Source organism: Zonotrichia albicollis, chromosome 6 (assembly GCF_047830755.1).
Source record: "Zonotrichia albicollis isolate bZonAlb1 chromosome 6, bZonAlb1.hap1, whole genome shotgun sequence".
In the NCBI taxonomy this organism is placed as follows: domain Eukaryota; kingdom Metazoa; phylum Chordata; class Aves; order Passeriformes; family Passerellidae; genus Zonotrichia; species Zonotrichia albicollis.
In genome coordinates, this window is record NC_133824.1 from 24,635,650 (window position 1) to 24,648,517 (window position 12,868).

A 12,868-nucleotide genomic window follows, 5' to 3' on the forward strand; every position below is an offset into this window, starting at 1 on the left:
TCTGTGTCCTGTAATTTCATCAAACATAGTATGTGAACAGATAAATAATTTTTGTTGAAGCACAATGGAAAAACTGAAGCTGCAACCCCAAACAGTTCAAAATGGTTGAATAAGGAAGATGGACACAATGTGAACAAAGAGCTTAAAGTGCTGTACAGCATCAGACAAGGAGTTTGTTACAGAATCACAAACATCTACTGTGTGAAACAACAGAGTATCACGCACTGTGAAACAGTGGACAAATGTCACTGTTTCAGGGACAAATGCCCTTACAGACATCTGCTCGAGTGAAAACTGTACAAATACACAGAGAACATTAGGGGTATGGTATATAGGTATGGAACCAGAAGTTTTACTCATGTTCTCTTGAATAGCAATTTTTAAATTAAAAAGTACCTGGAACCCAGGAAGCTGACAGATACCAAAACTTACATATAGGGAAAAAAGTAGTCCAATACAGAAAAGCTGCCATTAATGAACAGCTTATCCTGATTAAGTTATACAAAAAGCACAATCTTTTTAATAGTTATTGTACTTCATGAGTTTTAAATTTAAACACAAAAAACTTGAAACAAAGGAACATACATTCAATATATTGGGCTAATTTTTGAAGCAGTGCATTTTCTAAAATTTTGGCCCTGAAAGCTAATCTTGCAAATGAAATGTGTAACACAGGACTGCTTGAATCTACCCTTAACAATCACAAAAGCCAAGTATCTCAACAAGTGGAATATTCTAGTATTCATAGGCTTTTGGTATCTAAATATGAGCAATATTTATTGCTCCAACTGCTCAGCTTTATTATTTTTCCTCATCTTTTAGGATAAACATGCTCTCCAGGCAACATACCTGTAATTTCTGCAAGCCTATTTGGGACCATGGCTTCTACAAGGAAAGCTGAGTTACAATACTGAAGTGCTAAGGATATTGAATGGACGATTTAGTTTCTGCTGATTTCATTAAAACACACTGAATTCGCAAAGAAGTACACCTCTAATCCTCTTAGTTACAAATTCAGATCATCTTCAAAATGTGAACCATCTATCTGTATGATCAGTATTGTCAACTGTGTTCAAGAAGTTACATAGGAAGAGATGAGTGCTAGGATTTTCTTTTTCTGTTTCACAAACAAGTCTAAGATGTTGTTTACTTATTTGTTTCATTAGGATGAAGGAAAAAACATGAGATTTTTATGGGACAGGCAAATACAATCTGCCCACTTGCCTGGTTTCCCAGCAGGCAGGAAATAGCACAAGTGGCCTCCAACTTTAGGTACCTAAGAGTTTTGTAGAAACTCTGCACCACCACCAAAGTCCTGTGAGGAAGAGCCCACTTTGAGTGAGATTTAGGAATGGCACTCCCCAGTTCAGTGCCCCCACCAAGACTCCCTCAAATGACACACTGCTCTCTTGTTCCTCCTTTCCCTCTCACTTCCCACTGAGATTTGGAGATGTTATAAAATGAAGATCACAGGTCGAGATACGAACAGTTTACTGGAAACAGCAATGAGATAAGAAAATGAACAGTAATGGCAACAATATTAATAACAAAAGTATACAAGACTGAGGGTGATTCACATGCAAAAATGCTCACCTTGGATCCCGAGACAATGAACAATGGAGCATGGCTTCCCCTCTCCTACCATGCTTTTTTTGACTGGAAGCCCCACCCCTAACAATGATATAAGGTGGTATCAAATAACATTAGGGTCCTGGGTGAAACTAGGACATGAGGAAAATAGGAAATGCTTGCAATTGAACTGTGAGGGAGGAAGGTGTCTCAGACCAGACTGCTCAAAAGTGCATTTAATGTCAGTCTATACAGACAATAGAAATTCCCTAACCTAGGATCACTAACGGCATGTGCAGGGAAATTCTAACAAGTTCCAGTACAAGTTGCTTTAATTGATGCAAAATTGCCTTAACACCATCTTATTTCCTATGAAGTATCCATGCAGCTGTGACAAACATGATTGGACTGTCATTATGAAACTTCAAAGGGAACAGGAGGGCTTCAAAGTACTTGGATTTATTTCTTCTAATATGATGTCTACTCACATCATCATCTAAATGGTGTTTCATGGTAGAATTAAGAAGTAGTTCTTCACTGACACAATGCAAGAAGAGTTTATCCTGGTCATAAGGTTTGTTTTTAAATCTTATAAGATAATCATACTGAATCCTCACCAACATCTAGTATTCCTAACTCAATTACAAAAAAGGATCAAGAAAAAAAACAAAAAGCAAAACCAAATCTTAATCCCAACAAAGTTTTAAGTCAGTACATTGCTATTTTGTAATTCTATGAAAAGCATGACAACAGGAAATTACCCAGTGAATAAACATACACCAAAAAATATAAATGCTTTGAAATGTGCCTTATTCAGTATTGCCAGTTACTTCAGCAAACAACTGCAAAAGCAGTACGGCCAGTTGAATGAGATACTGAGCTACCTGGGCTAGTGGGAAGTGTCCCTGTCCCTAACAGGGGAATTGGAGCTAGAGGATCTTTAAGGTCCCTTCCAACCCAAACTGTTCTATGATTCTATAATTTGATAATTCAAAAGAGCTGCTTAAAAGGAGCTTCTGAGTCATGAGCATTTGTTCAAAATGTTTTTCTTAAGCTTCACTTAAAATCCAGAAAAGGCCAATGCTCTGCATGTCCTGCTCTTGGTGGGTATAAAACCGAGTAAGAAAACAAAGACACAGCAGGGGTTTTAAGTGAAATAAACTTCCAAATATCAGGTTAATATAGTGAATTCTTTTTCTTAAAGGACAATTAAACCTCCTTTTCCTTCAAAAGACAACACTACCGATTCATTACTGGAAGGCAGCCCTGCCCATGGCAGGGGTGTTGGTACTAGATGATCTTCAAAATCTATTCCAATTCCTTAATATACTATGATTCTATGATTACTAATGGCATTATCAGTTAGTATTTAATTAACTCTCACATGGTTATCAATGGGATTTTACTGTATTTCTTTGTCAGCCTTACATGTGCTGTTGTTCTGAATAAGGATCAGTAGATGTCCAAATACTTTTCCATAACTCTAATGTTAAGATCTATGACCATGTAATTTTCACTACTGTCTTTGCTCCAAAGACTTTAGGAAAACAAACAAACAAACAAACCACGGCCAAATTACAGCACGTCTAATATGAGAACAAGAAGAAAGTAACCTAAATTCCACTCACTTTAGTGGGAGGGCAGCCATTGAAACTGAAGTTCCACAAGCTAGAAATCTGAAAACAGTTCCTGATGTCTTATAGAACTTCTGTAGTCTTACCAAGTTCTTAGTTCTTCACAGTGGTAGATATAGCAGACTCAGACTTTATCACTTCTATTCCATCAAGGAAAGATAAATACGACCTTTATGGTAACAAAAGACACCAAAGAGTAGACAGAGACAGACAACATTATACTGTTCCACCCACCTGGTGGTCCCTCCTTGCAAAGCTTTAGGTGAGCTAGAGACAAAGCATAAGTAAGATGGTATTTAAGCTTCATTCAGAGAACTTGTACTTTACACTCATTAGCTTCATGTTCTAGCAGGTAGTCTTGCACACCCCCTGCTTTTCATTTCATTACTAAAAATATATAACTGAACTGGTATTTGAAGCTCCCCCTTATGTTATTTTGTCTTGCAAAAAATTATGAACTGCTTGTGAACAGCCAAATTTCTGAAGTGTTGCTAAACACTAGCTCAGCCTATCAAATACAACCAAAATCAAATAGCAAGTACTTAAATAAATTTCTACCATGTAAAAATATCCCATGGATGTTCCTTGGTTAACCATGGGACACATGCAACACTATGAAAACAAAGCCACCTCTGTAGTACTCTCCAGTACCAAAAACAGGCCACACAAACTGAATACACTTAGAAATATTTCTGTAAAGCTCTCAGCTTGATATATACACAGATTATCATATGCTGATTTTATTCATTCCTCAATACTTCCAATTGGAAATAACAATCATGCTCACTCATTATTGTAATTTCATGTTGTGTGTTAAGGGAAGGAGACTAAAGCAGATCAGAAACCTTGACTTTACTAAGAGATTAATTCCTTACAATCTGATTAGAAGACAGAACTTTGGGGTGGGAACACTTTGAAGAATTCCTCATTCTGTTTTTCATTTCCAAAACATGCATTTAAAAAAGAAAGTTTTAGACTGTGCAATAGCAGTGACTGATATTGCTAACATATGTGACAGACAAAATATGCCACCAGGTGGCAGAAATAAAACATAAAACAAAAAAATATTCTTCATGATTAGTAAAGTACGAGACATGCTTCACTGTTTTGCAAAGAAAATACACACTAAAGCATGTGTGCTTTTCCTAATGCAGAGAAAACTGAACATGAAATAAAATTTGGATGTTTTGGACAACCTACATAATCAAAATGCCTAATGTATGTTCAGTTTTATCATCACACAGAACTTTTCTGAACATAAAGCAAAAGCAATATTTACAAATGTACTCAACACATGTTCATGAAAATCTTATAATACTGAGTGTGCTGCACTCTTCACCAACATTTCTAAAAGAAAAGATACAAGCATTCACTGGTCAATCTGGTGACCTGAAAATTCAATCTACAATCCCAGAAATACTGGATAGGGTGGGTCACAAGTTTCAAAGGGAAATTTTCACTCTTCAAAATTGTTGCAAAAAGCAAATACACACATTCAAATATTATTCAGTATTATACTATTGTTTTCACAACTGTGCAATGCAAGAATTACCTTTTCTTCTTTGGCAATAAAAGAACTAACCTACTTGAATAATTTTAAATAAAATCTTACATGAAAACCTTTCCCACAGAAATCTCCATAACTCACATTTCAAGTAGATGGGTTACTCCTCAAAATTTACACAGCAATTTAGGAAACTTCTCTACCATAATCTCAAAACTTCATGTAGAAAGCATAAGCTTTGAAGTTAAATGAACTATATAGCCACTTTTGGTCAGTACACTCATTTTTGTAAAAAGCCATACATATTAAACTTGGTGTGTGGAAACATGCAAAATAATGTTAACACAATTTAAAGGTAATTAGAGAACAAAAGCTAGAAAACTTGAGTGCAATCTACCTTTCTTGAGATGTACCACACCCTGCAGTATAAAGAAAATCATTAACTTATAATTGTACGGATTCATTAAGTTTCAGAATAGTGAGGGTTTCTCAATGTTTTCTCCCTGCGTGGTAACCCTTGGTCCCACTTTCAATACTCCCCTTTACTGCAGCATTTGTTTCCTCCTCTATCTCCCCATGTAGTTCTCATCTTTAACCACCGGGTGTCAGAAGGGAACCTACTCAGCACAGCTATGCTTGTTAAATTTCTTTTCATTTTTTTCATTTTTACAGATGTATTGACACGACTTTCCAGGCTCTCCCAGGCTACAGTCATAAAACAGCAGCAGATTTTCAGGCTTTTGTTTCAATAAAAATACACACAAAAAACTTTCAATATCCATGTTGTTCCATCCTGGACTGGTTTTTATAAAGCATAGCTGCATTTAAGCATCCTTTTATAACTAGGAAATTAAAATTTATTTATGTTCAAAGAAATTCACAAAATTACCTATTTTTTAGGGATAGAAGATCGGATAAAATAATACTGCATATTGTCTGAAAACAAGATTCTAATCCTCCTTCCCTGAACCCCATTCTATCTACTCCTACCCATCTTCTCTTCTTTAGTTACAGTAAAATTGAACTGTTTTACAGACCCATAATTCCTAACATGTAAGGATGCCGAATCCACAGAGCGGAAAATGAGCAGATATCCTTCACCTGAGCTTAATTTTTGTTTTGGTTTTGGGTTTTTTTTTTGTTTCATTTTTAAGATAAGGAAGAACCCTCCAAACCTAAAATTTCAAAAATTCTCAGCACTGTAAATATTCCAGTACGGTGAAAATATGGCACACATGAGGAAAGGAAACAAATGAAGAGGGACTTGTGGAAAATAAACAGTCCAAAAGAAGGCAATAGTCCAGTATCCAAATACAGTCCAAATATTTAAATAATACAAACACCAGAGTAAGCCTACCACAGGACATGAAGTATCTTAACAATAGCCACTGAATTCCCCAAGAATAGTAGAAATGAATCCACAAAAAAACAGTTTCCTATGGAGAAACCAGCACCCCCTTGATGGTCTGTGATGGGAAGGAGAAAAATAGTTACTCCTCTTTCTGATTGCAAAGCAGTATAAAGCACTATTCAAAAGCAGTCACCTGAGTAACTTATCTGCCTGACCACAGCTCAGCTGTGAGGGGTTACAGTTACAGCTCATTTACCTGATAGCAGAGATGAATAGTTTCGCTTGTCATTTCACCCTCCCAGAAAGGCAACACTACAGGTACTGCTGCTGGGGACATTCAACACGAATTCTTTCTCAATAAACATCCTACTTCATTTTTACAAAACCAACAGGATCATGTTCACCAATGCAATATGGTAAACAAGTAACTCTTTTAACAGCACACATGAGAAACAGATTTATTACAGAGTATATGTCTGTGCCACAGCAGAGGGAGCAAATCTGGCAGGGCTGATACTGAATTTATCTGAAAAAAAAAATCCAAATAGCAGTTTTAGATGCAGGTGCAAATTTTCAGAAAGCATCACAACAAGCAAACAGTGAGACTGAAGAACAGGAAAGGGAATTCAGTAAAACTCAGAGGCATTTCTTTTACACAAAGGGCTTCATATATTTCAAAACAGAACCATGGAAATAAAATACAAAGTCATTCTTCTTGTGTACACAATGGCTCTTTCACTGTGTTTCAATTATATAACAAGAATCATCTCGTAAAACCCTGTGACTTTTGGGTCTTGGCAAAATTGGATTGCCCAGGTGCATAGTACAGTCTATATCTCAAAATTAAAAAAACAGTAAAAGAAATAATTCACACAATTTGCCTTCATTATATTCAGGCAACAGATAAATCTTCTCACTAGGAAAATATTAAACTTAGAAATCAGCTTTCTACTCCAAGTAGACTAAAGCTGTTCTGTATGTGAATTTCAAGCATGCTTGTATCCATGGCTACACATGTATGTCTATTCAGACATGGCTCTGGATTCTGTAAAACCTGTCCTTGTTAGGCACCTGCTGCAAAACATGCACCCAGACTCAAAAACAATAGGTCTCCTAAAATTATCACATTTCTACAGAGAGTATGCATAAAAAAAATAAAGCAACGATTTTTATTGAAAAGCTGGAGCAAAACTCTTCTTCCCTTTCACCTTGAAAAAATATAATCCTCAGTGTATGGGAAGGCATGGGCATTTTATCCCATGGCCTTAGGTACAGTTATCATTCTGGAACTGTATGGCTGGTCTGGGCTTTGTTTTTTAGATTTAAGTTTGAAAAGTCAATATTCTTTCCTATTCTGCATCTCTATCTAATGCTAAGAGCCTATAAACAGAAAAGGCATTTAATTTGACTTGAAAAATAGGTCAGAATTCTTATCCTAATTTTACGGATGGATAAACTGTAACTTGGAAAGGTTCCCAAAAGTTTCCTGAAGCCATTTCAGAAAGTAGTAAAAAAGACTGAAAATTGTACACAAATGCTTTAACAACAAAAATTCATCTTCCACAGGTGCCTATATTTTTGTTCCTGTCTCAAGAAACACAGTATGAATGACTGTCAGCTGAGGTGGGGAGGGAAAAGTAAAGGGTATTTTTGTTGCTTGATTGTTTTGGAGCACAGTTTTTGTTAGTATTTTTGAAGTAAATCTTAGCCAATACCTTCTGAATCCATCAAATCATAGCTTTAGCTATCATAAGCAAGGGGAAAAAATGTCATTGTTACTCTAGAATACCATATGGTTGCCAAAATCTGGCTTGTAATAAAACCCTCAGCTTCTCAAAAACACACGTGTATCTGTCTGATCATGAAACACTGAATTACATGCACCTGTCATGCTACACAATAATAATGCAGTAAAGTGTAGTAAAATAATTTACAAAAACTTTATGCACTCTAAGGTCTCATCAAATTGATCAGTGAATCAACCACAAAAGCACTACCTTGAAGCAATGCAAAATATCCTGTTTGCTATACTACTGCTTGATCTAATTCCCTACAGTAACATTTATAACAGAATCCCAGAACTAACACCACACTGAAATGAAATAAACCTAAATTACTCTTTTATTTTTTTTTTTTTTACTTAGGATGAAACCAACTGTTGGTAGCCACTGTTACAACTTTCTTCAGGACACTTGACATCAAGCATTGTCTTTCTCTCAAAGACAAATTGTTCAAGGCCACAAAGGAAGCTTATGTTAAAGGAAGATAAGAAATCATGCTCTTATCTCTCATCCTTTTGTTCCAACCCTTATATCTCTCTTTCTCTCACATAAGCTGGTTATTCCCTGCATTTGGGGCATACGGCCCTACATCATGGCCATATAGTGATTTTCTTGCTGGAACTAAGAGTACAGGGGATCAAGGATTTGATTTATTCGAGACTTAGCATTAATCCTCTGCCACTATTTTGTATTTCATTCACCATTTACCCAGGTATTTTTTGTCTAATAAGACCTTTATCAGGCACCTCCTGATTTTCTAATTTACCTTGAAATTGTGCTTACATCTTCACAGACTGTCCTAGAAATTGTGGCACCATGGAGACAGAATTACCTTACTGCAGTTTTAAAGATGATGAACAGACAGACTGTGAGAAAATTAGGTTTTTAAATGTTTTAAATTTGAATTTAAAATAAAACACTGAATGAAAAAATGAAAAAACCTCACTAAATTAATTGATTTTCCAAATGGCTTTTTAAACATTTTCTCCCACAGGAATGTCAAATACTTCTCTCTCTCATTACTTTCTACATTTCTGTGTTGCTAAGCAAAAGACTAAACTCCCTCTGTTGTATATAAGAGAACTAGTTTGATCCTGAATACTAAAATTGTATTGTTAATAGGAATAACAGAATCTGTACATCTATACCACCTTAATGTGGAGACTGTTCTTCAAACATAAGCAGTTTCAGGAGCTGCAGAACCCATGCCTGAACTCCTTTTCTGGAACACGTGTTTGCAAGTGCTGACCAAGTCGTACACAGTAGATGAGACATTCATTATATGTGGATTCAATATGATGCAGTATCACAGATCAATTTCTTCAGTATAGACATGAATTTGTCTCCTCTATCTGGCAAGATATTTTCACCACACATAATGGCTGACTTATCTACCCTTCTGTCAGAGTTAATGCTTAAAAATGGGGGAAGTCTCTCCAAGAATTATGGAGGAAAAGCAAAAAAAAACCCTTAAAATGAAGGCAGAGGAACAGAAATTTAAGAACAAAAATATATTCACAGGAATGTCTTTGATGGAAATTATTTCCATGGAATAACTATAACCTTAAGTACCCTTTTTCTAGTCTTCCAGGACATAAATGTAGTACAGACTTTCTGGATTTCAGCTATTTTAGACACACTTCAAAGAAGTTCCAGTTTCTCTAGAGAACCATGCAAGCAGCTTGTGCTAATTACAGAGAGTCAGTTGACAACACAGCCACTTGCTCTATGGAAACACATGCATTAAAGAATTAGGAAAACATAAATTAAACCAAAATATTGCAACATCATCCATTCAATTCAAAATTAACAACTCAAGATTCGGATACTGCAGGAGACAATTTTATAAGTGCACAAGCAGTTACCAAATACATGAAAAAAACTCATGCTCAGTTTTATCCTTAACTTCTTTCACTTCTAATACTCCTAACAGATCTAGTCAGCCTCACACACGTGTTCCTTGTTATGTCCCTTTGCTTTTCAGCTCCTTTCCCACACATCAAGCCAGACTATGAGCCTCAGGAGGGAGTTAGCCACTCCTCCAAGCTGCTCTGAGTCATTGCGATGTCTGCTGCATAGGCCAAATTAAGCCTGAATTTCTTGCTTCCACTAGGCAACAAGAACAATGAGGAAAAACATGACAAGGAGGTGAGAAAAGATCAAAAAGACAGGAATACTCTCCCTCAATATCCCTACCTTCCTATCATAGTTGTCATAGCGCATGGTGATGAAGAAAGTAAAACAAAGACACAGTGTAGAATTGCAAAAAAAAAAGATTACTGCATTCCAACTTTCAAGTTTTCAGTCTTAAATCCTATTTTATCATGACAAATGAAAAAAAACAAACATGCTACCTCATAATGTATGTATATAGTTGTGTACCTTGTTAGAAGTACAAAGATGAACGCTGACAAATTTATCTTTGGATATGAACATATATTTTGTCTAAGCCTAAAATAAAGCTGTGCTAAATGAATACTTACCTCATAATTCATTCTCTTATCATTGTTTTCATATACATTCCTATTGCTTTGGTAAATGAAACCCTTAAGCACAGAAATTAAAACACTAACAGAAATTGAAACACAATTTTTGAACTCTGAGATCAAGAATTTTCATTTCATCTTAGTAGTCAGGACAAGACACTGAGGTAAGAAATAGGGTTTTTGGTTTAGATGAGCCAATTTAAATAATTCAGATGATTAACTTGCATTATAACCTATTTTTAAGAAGATCACTTCTAATGTATTGGTGGCTGGAAGGGAATTTTGGATGCAAAGGGGCATGAGAGGAAATGCCAGCATACACATGCATTTTAAAGGTACCTACTACTATCAGAGAGAAGATTATGAATTTAAAAGTTTTGCTGTATTGCCACATTCATATTCATAAAAAACCCCACAAATCCCAGAAATAAGACCAGCATTGAATACTAACCCTATTCCTATAACTGTATCACCACGACTCATGAACAGCACCTTGCTCCACTTGTAGGAGACTCTATAATTTCATTTTTGTGCACAATGCTTTAGAACAGTGGCACAAGTCCTCAGATCAACCAACCTAAGTGATCCATCATGTGCAACTTACAACTGCTCTCTGGGCATCCCTGAGTAGCTGAAAGAAACCAACCTGCCAATCTCTGCAGCACACCTAGAACTTCACTGCAGACTCAACACAGCCTTAACATGCAAACGCAGTCTTTGCCTATTTCCTTTGAAAGCACTGCTTACATCTCATCCCAGCTGAATCACCAGCGGTTTGTTTTCATTCAAATCCCTCTGCCAGACGCTGGAGCAACTAATGAACTGCAGAATCTGGTCTTTAAAAATTTGACTTAGCAAACAAACCATCAACATGTTGATGACACTACCACCCAAAATATCACAGTAACAAGAGTAACAATTTACATGGGCTCTAAGCCAGTCTGTCTTTCCTATTCAAATTTCAAGAAAGCATGACCTAATTCCTGTACAAGTAGTAGAATCTGGAGCTTTTGTTAATTCAGTTTTCTTTATTTAAGCATATGTTTCACCACAGATTATTACAGTCATTAGAAGGAAAAATTTTATTTGGGTAAAATAAAATATGGCAAGCATATAGCCTATAATAAAAATCTAAGAGTAACATCAACTTGCTAACAGCTGAATACCTGTCCTGGTCATCTAAGTAATAGACTCCCAAATTCAGACCAATCAGATGAACCATAAATTTAATTCTATCTATTTAATTTAATTCTATATATTAGAACCATGTTGCTTCTGTCAAACCAAGTTTTCTCAATCTTCCAAGAACTTTTACGCTTTCATTATTATTCCCACATTACAATAAAGAAAGATTAATGCAGAGAAAACTGAAAAGAGGGAGAACAACTAAACAATAAAAAGCAGTAGACAGAACAAATAGGAGTACTGTTTCTCAAATATGTCAGATGGATATCCACTGGAATTAGAAAGAACCACACAGCATTACCCTGAACAATTTCTCACAGTGAAGTGGTATAAAAGTTTTTTTTTAGTTCCACTTAATAGTTTCTAGGTAGTATTTTCTAAAATCTCCAGGTACCTGAAAAAGAGATGGCCTATTGGCTTTCACTTTAATATTTCAGAGTATTCCTCAGTTTATGGTTAATTTCTGAATATCAAGGACTTCCTGTTTCACATTCAAGAATATAAATTTGAACCAGAGTTTTGGTGGGTAAAATCATCACTTTCTCCCCTGTAAGTATGTTATGTAAATATCTAAATAACAAAAAAACCCAAGAAATATTTTTCTGTGAAAAGCTTACCTGATAATTAGCATTGCACTTTGGACATAACCTTTCATACACTTGCATAGGACAATATATGTGGCTACTACAGAAGTGGCCTAGCTGGACATGAGCACTCCTTTGTTCATACACATGCTGCAATAATGGTGTTTCCATTCTGGACAGTACCAGACCAGAGTTCAGCAGGGGGCTGCCCCCTGCACCCAGGCATCAGAAAAGGCAGTCACTCAACTACTATCACCAATCTGTCACTCATTTGAACAAAATACCACTAAAAATTTACCAAGAAAACCCACTTCCTTCCTCACAAATTTATACAGGCAATTTTGTACAATATTCAGCCATTCACATTTAAAAATCAGATGCAGAATTAACAAATAGCAGTAAACCACACATACGAAACATAAGGTCTGTTTCTCTAGATAAGAAAATACTGTGACTTATCACCATCTCTGTATAAAACAAGATTAAAAATGTCAGAAACTAATTTCTGCAAATGCTTCACCACTTTGTTTTACCTGCTTCTGTGTACTTCAATCCTACTTTTACTTCTTCATGATTTGCTTTTGGTGGCGGCCAGACAGTCTGGAGTCTCCCTGGAGTCTTGTCATCTTGCTCTGAGGGACTCAGGTCAGGCTGTTAAAATCACGCGAGAAAAAATTAAACTCTGCAGTATCAACTGATTACAAACAGCAACTGACATGCTCAGCTCGACACGTGCTCCAGAAAGATTATTTGTCTCATTCTGCTGATTGAAAC

At 36.0% G+C, this 12,868-nt stretch overlaps 1 protein-coding gene across 6 annotated transcripts in view; it reads right to left on the reverse strand.

The window, feature by feature from the left end:
* The window catches only part of FMN1 (formin 1), a 168,468-nt gene that overhangs the window by 106,412 nt on the left and 49,188 nt on the right, over positions 1 to 12,868 (reverse strand). For 4 of the 6 annotated variants that reach the window (XM_014267834.3, XM_014267824.3, XM_026793146.2 and 1 more), the window contains 2 exons: positions 12,628 to 12,745; positions 3,438 to 3,470 (listed from right to left, as the gene is read on the reverse strand). In XM_014267834.3, coding sequence (XP_014123309.1) covers positions 3,438 to 3,470; positions 12,628 to 12,745 — 151 coding nt within the window. The remainder of the gene's footprint in view (positions 1 to 3,437; positions 3,471 to 12,627; positions 12,746 to 12,868) is intronic. The other 2 variants (XM_026793155.2, XM_005479895.4) reach the window with 1 other exon arrangement.